This window comes from Lactuca sativa, chromosome 1, assembly GCF_002870075.4.
Source record: "Lactuca sativa cultivar Salinas chromosome 1, Lsat_Salinas_v11, whole genome shotgun sequence".
In the NCBI taxonomy this organism is placed as follows: Eukaryota; Viridiplantae; Streptophyta; class Magnoliopsida; order Asterales; family Asteraceae; genus Lactuca; species Lactuca sativa.
The window spans coordinates 70,880,938-70,885,400 of NC_056623.2; the positions used below are offsets into that span (position 1 = coordinate 70,880,938).

Consider the following 4,463-nt stretch of genomic DNA (forward strand, 5'->3'; position numbering starts at 1 on the left):
AATTAGATATTTCAAGAACGGGGCGTTACAAATTTTGTCCTATGAGTTATTGTATGATAGAAAATTCACTGGGAAATGTTATAATGTTTTTAAGAGTAACATGGTGTACAAGTTTCAAGAGTTGGGCATAAATCCAAACAAATAGAAAAGTAGGTTGCTATAGTTGGAAAAAGGTACACAAGTGACTCAACAGTGTGCAATCATAGTATAAACAAAGATATAGCTGAAGTGAAACTCAAAAATGAATTATGCTATATGAAATACTATGAGTGTTGATAAAAAGGTAAATAATGTTAATATTATAAAAAATATTAACAATGTAAAGAATGTTAACATTTATAAAAAAATATTAACAAGTGTAAAGAATGATAATATTGTAAAGAATATAAACATTGTATACAATACTAACAGAGTAATGAATATTAATGAGTGTGCAACATCCGATATTCATTGTCTTATAACTCGACATATATATGGATTGAATGTAGTAACTTTCTAAACGAATTTTGTAGTCAACATAACAAGGAATCCATAGCCAAGACGAGTTTTGTTTATCATTTTGTTTCTATTTTTTCATTAACTATGCGGAAGTTTGTCAAATTCCTAGACCATATGTCAATTAGACAACTTTTATGATAATGTCATCAAGTTTTCACTCCTACAATGTTATTAAATTTCAACCCCATGCATATCAATGAACAACATGTTCAAAATTCATAAAAAAATATGTTTGAAAATTATACCAATGAAGAAAATCTTTGAAGCTCAGAAAAAGAAAATGTTCGAAGTAACATTTTTTGGAAAAATATGTATGGATATTCATATTCAAGTTCGAATATCTAGATTTTGTAAAAACAAAAAGATCAAACTTGTTTTTTTGTAAAAACAAAAAGATCAAACTTGTTTTTTTGTCGAAATGTGTTAAAAAAAATGTACACTTTTTTACTTGACAACCATTTTTAAAATTTGTTAAAAGATGATTATTTTCTTATAATTCGTTAGATTATTTCATTTCTGAAATATATATTTTTTTCCTAATTCATGCAATTCCAGAGAATAGGAAAAAGGCTTAGCCACTATGAGCTGGGAAGCCATACAAGAACCGCAAAAAGGCTTTTTGTCCACCGTGTGGGACCCATCCTGTCAGCCAGCCTGTGTTTTCCCTTCCTAACTCATAAAACGACACCACCGCTTGCCGTTTCGTTTTTCTCTCTCATCTTACCACCTGAACCCGCTGTTTTAATCCCATCTTCCATTTAATTCCACTCAAACCCTATAGAGAGAGAAACCAGTTTTTAGCAAAGGGAAAGTGCAAAATTTTATAAAAACACGACACACATTTTCGTCAAATCTATAGAAAGAAAGTGTTCTCGAATCTCAAGTAGTCAAGTTCATCATCATCTTCTTCAGGTAATCTGTAATCTTGTAAATTTCTCCCACTTAGGCGCCATGGATTCTCAGATCTATGGTGCATTAAACCTCATCGTCTTCTTTCTCGCCATTAATGTAAATGCATTGACGGCACAAAACCCCAAATCTAGTTCTACCCAGATTAATTCCAACTCGGTTCTGGTAGCACTTCTCGATTCACACTACACAGAGCTATCGGAGCTCGTTGAGAAAGCACTTCTTCTACAGACGCTGGAGCAAGCGGTTTCGCATCACAACATCACCATTTTCGCACCCAATAATGAAGCTCTTGAGAGACAAATGGATCCTGAGTTCAAACGCTTCTTGCTTGAGCCCCGGAATCTCAAGTCTCTACAGAATCTATTGCTTTACCATATAATTCCGTCTCGGGTTGGGGCAAAGGAATGGCCTGAACAAGAAGTTGTTCACCATCAGACGCTTTGTGTTGACGAATCCGACAACCGCTTGCCGTTGACACGAGGGAATTCCGGCGAGAAAATGGTCGGTGGTCTAGCTAGAGTTGTTCGTCCCGATGACGTCATCCGAGCCGACGGGTTGATCCATGGGATTGAGCGGTTGTTGGTTCCTCGATCGGTGCAAGAAGATTTTAATCGGCGGAGGAGTTTGAGTTCTATTTCTGCTGTTTTACCGGAAGGAGCTCCTGTTGTGGATCCGAGAACCCACCGTTTAAAGAAATCAGCTACTCCAGCTCCTGCCGGTGCCCCACCGGCACTTCCGGTATACGACGCATTGGCCCCGGGCCCTTCTCTAGCCCCAGCTCCAGCCCCAGGTCCCGGTGGTCCCCGCCACCACTTCGACGGCGAGAGCCAGGTGAAAGATTTCATCCAAACGCTACTCCATTACGGTGGCTACAACGAATTAGCAGACATACTGGTAAATCTAACGTCGTTAGCGACGGAGATGGGGAAATTAGTGTCTGAGGGTTATGTTTTAACTGTGTTGGCACCCAACGATGAAGCCATGGCTAAACTTACCACCGACCAACTCAGTGACCCGGGTGCACCGGAGCAGATAATGTACTATCATATAATACCGGAGTATCAGACCGAAGAAAGTATGTACAACTCAGTACGGCGGTTCGGAAAGGTCCGATATGATACACTCCGGCTACCACATAAGGTGGTGGCGGAGGAGGCTGATGGGTCAGTGAAGTTCGGTCAAGGCGAGGAGTCTGCGTATTTGTTCGACCCGGATATTTACACCGACGGGAGGATATCAGTGCAGGGTATTGATGGAGTTCTATTTCCGGTGGAGGAAACGACGGAGACTCCGTCTAGCAAGGTGGCACCGACGACGGCGCCGAAGGTTGTCTCAAAGCAAAGGAGAGGTAAAACCGTAATTCCGTAAAAGCTTTTTTGTAAATTCTTTGATTATCAAGAGTCAAAATAGGACTTTAATCTCGTGCACTAGTGACTTGTACTTTTTTGTACAATTTGCCACAACTTATTAAAAAGTCCAGACAAACCCCAGCTGTGATCGACTGAAGCCATTCCTTTCGCTTACCCTATACCCCACTTGTACTTAGTGCAGTATGATTTGTAAATTATGCATCATGAATTGTATGACTAAATAGTATTTTTTTAAATGCAGGGAAATTAATGGAAGTGGCATGTACATTAGCTGGAGCACTTGGACAGAGTTGTTAATTTGTTTTTTTATATTCAAAGAAAATTACAAAAAAATGAAAAGAAATCAAATACAGCGTTGCAGAGAAAGGTTTGTATTTATTTATAAAGATGCTTTTATTAATTTTTTGTTATTTACAATGGATTATTTAATAAATATGATTATTTTTGCGTTGCAGTTATATTAGGAAAGATTCTGTCCAAATACTATAGATAAAAGGGAAGTGGACGGTGCAGATTACATTTCCCTAGACGATGAACAAAGTTTGCCTTTTTTTTGAAGAATTATTTTATTTTATTACTATAAAACTGTAATTACTATAAATGATTTTTTGATGTATTTATTTTGTTTTTCGATAAATATACAAATGTGTCTTTTTAATCTACCGAGCAAAGATGAAAATTATATATCGATCTTATTTTAATATGCAATGTTTATTTGCATTTTACATTAACGGATAATGACTATTAAGGGTATGTTTTGGCGTAATAGCTGAAAAACTAGTCGATAAAAATAACGTTTCATAAAAACAAGTTGTAAGGTTGCTGAAAAATATTAAATGAATTAAAATGAAATTTAGAATAATATATGTTTACTATAATTAATGTTGAGTATATGGGATATCGGAAATTTTTAAAAAGCTTTAGAAGAATATATGTTTTTATAATTAATTATGACTAAATATTAAAAAAATTTAAAAAGCTGGAGAAGAATTTATGTTATCTATAATTAATTATGAGTATGTTTAGGAAATTTTTTAAAGCTCTTAAAAAAATTTAAGTAGCTTTTTTAAAAATATGGGTTATAAGCAATTTTTTGGGATGCAAAACATGAAATCTTAAAAAACTTAAAAAACCAAGTAGCTTATAGCTGGTTGTAGTTTGTTAATCACTTCAATGACAATTTATTATTGATCGAAAATGAAAGGAAACAATAAATTAACAAATTTTGCTAAGAAGTTTTAGGTCTTATATGGACCCAAAGAGATCAAACAAATGATCATTGCTAATGATGGTATTTACTATATTGGATTGAATTTTTTTAATAAGAAATGTGAGGTGTTGAGCTTCTATAAGATGCATATAATGTTAATTGGTCACTTTCAAACGCAAATGCAAATACAATAACAATAATGGTGGATTGTGATGGCAATTACATATTGGCTTTTTCTTCATGGAAATCATCACACCTTCACATGTAAGGTAAGGTGAGATGACTTTATGGACTCATGCTACATGTGTATTAATTTAATTGATACCCTTTTTCCGGTATTGGAAAATTAAATCAAACATTACTATGTTAGTGCTAATTTGGTAATTGATATAACACATTAATACCCCCTTTCTAATATTACTTGTAATCTATACACCGGATGAGAGATAGTGGATATTTCATAATGAAAGCTT

General features: G+C 35.0%; 1 protein-coding gene across 1 annotated transcript; it reads left to right on the forward strand.

The window, feature by feature from the left end:
• The first annotated feature begins 1,213 nt into the window (after positions 1-1,213).
• On the forward strand, positions 1,214-3,438 carry LOC111916624 (fasciclin-like arabinogalactan protein 15). Its single transcript, XM_023912292.3, has 3 exons — positions 1,214-2,758; positions 3,022-3,147; positions 3,236-3,438. The coding sequence occupies exons 1-2, from the start codon at positions 1,450-1,452 to the stop codon at positions 3,075-3,077; spliced, it is 1,365 nt and encodes a 454-aa protein (XP_023768060.1). The 5' UTR covers positions 1,214-1,449; the 3' UTR covers positions 3,078-3,147; positions 3,236-3,438.
• Positions 3,439-4,463: the final 1,025 nt, after the last annotated feature.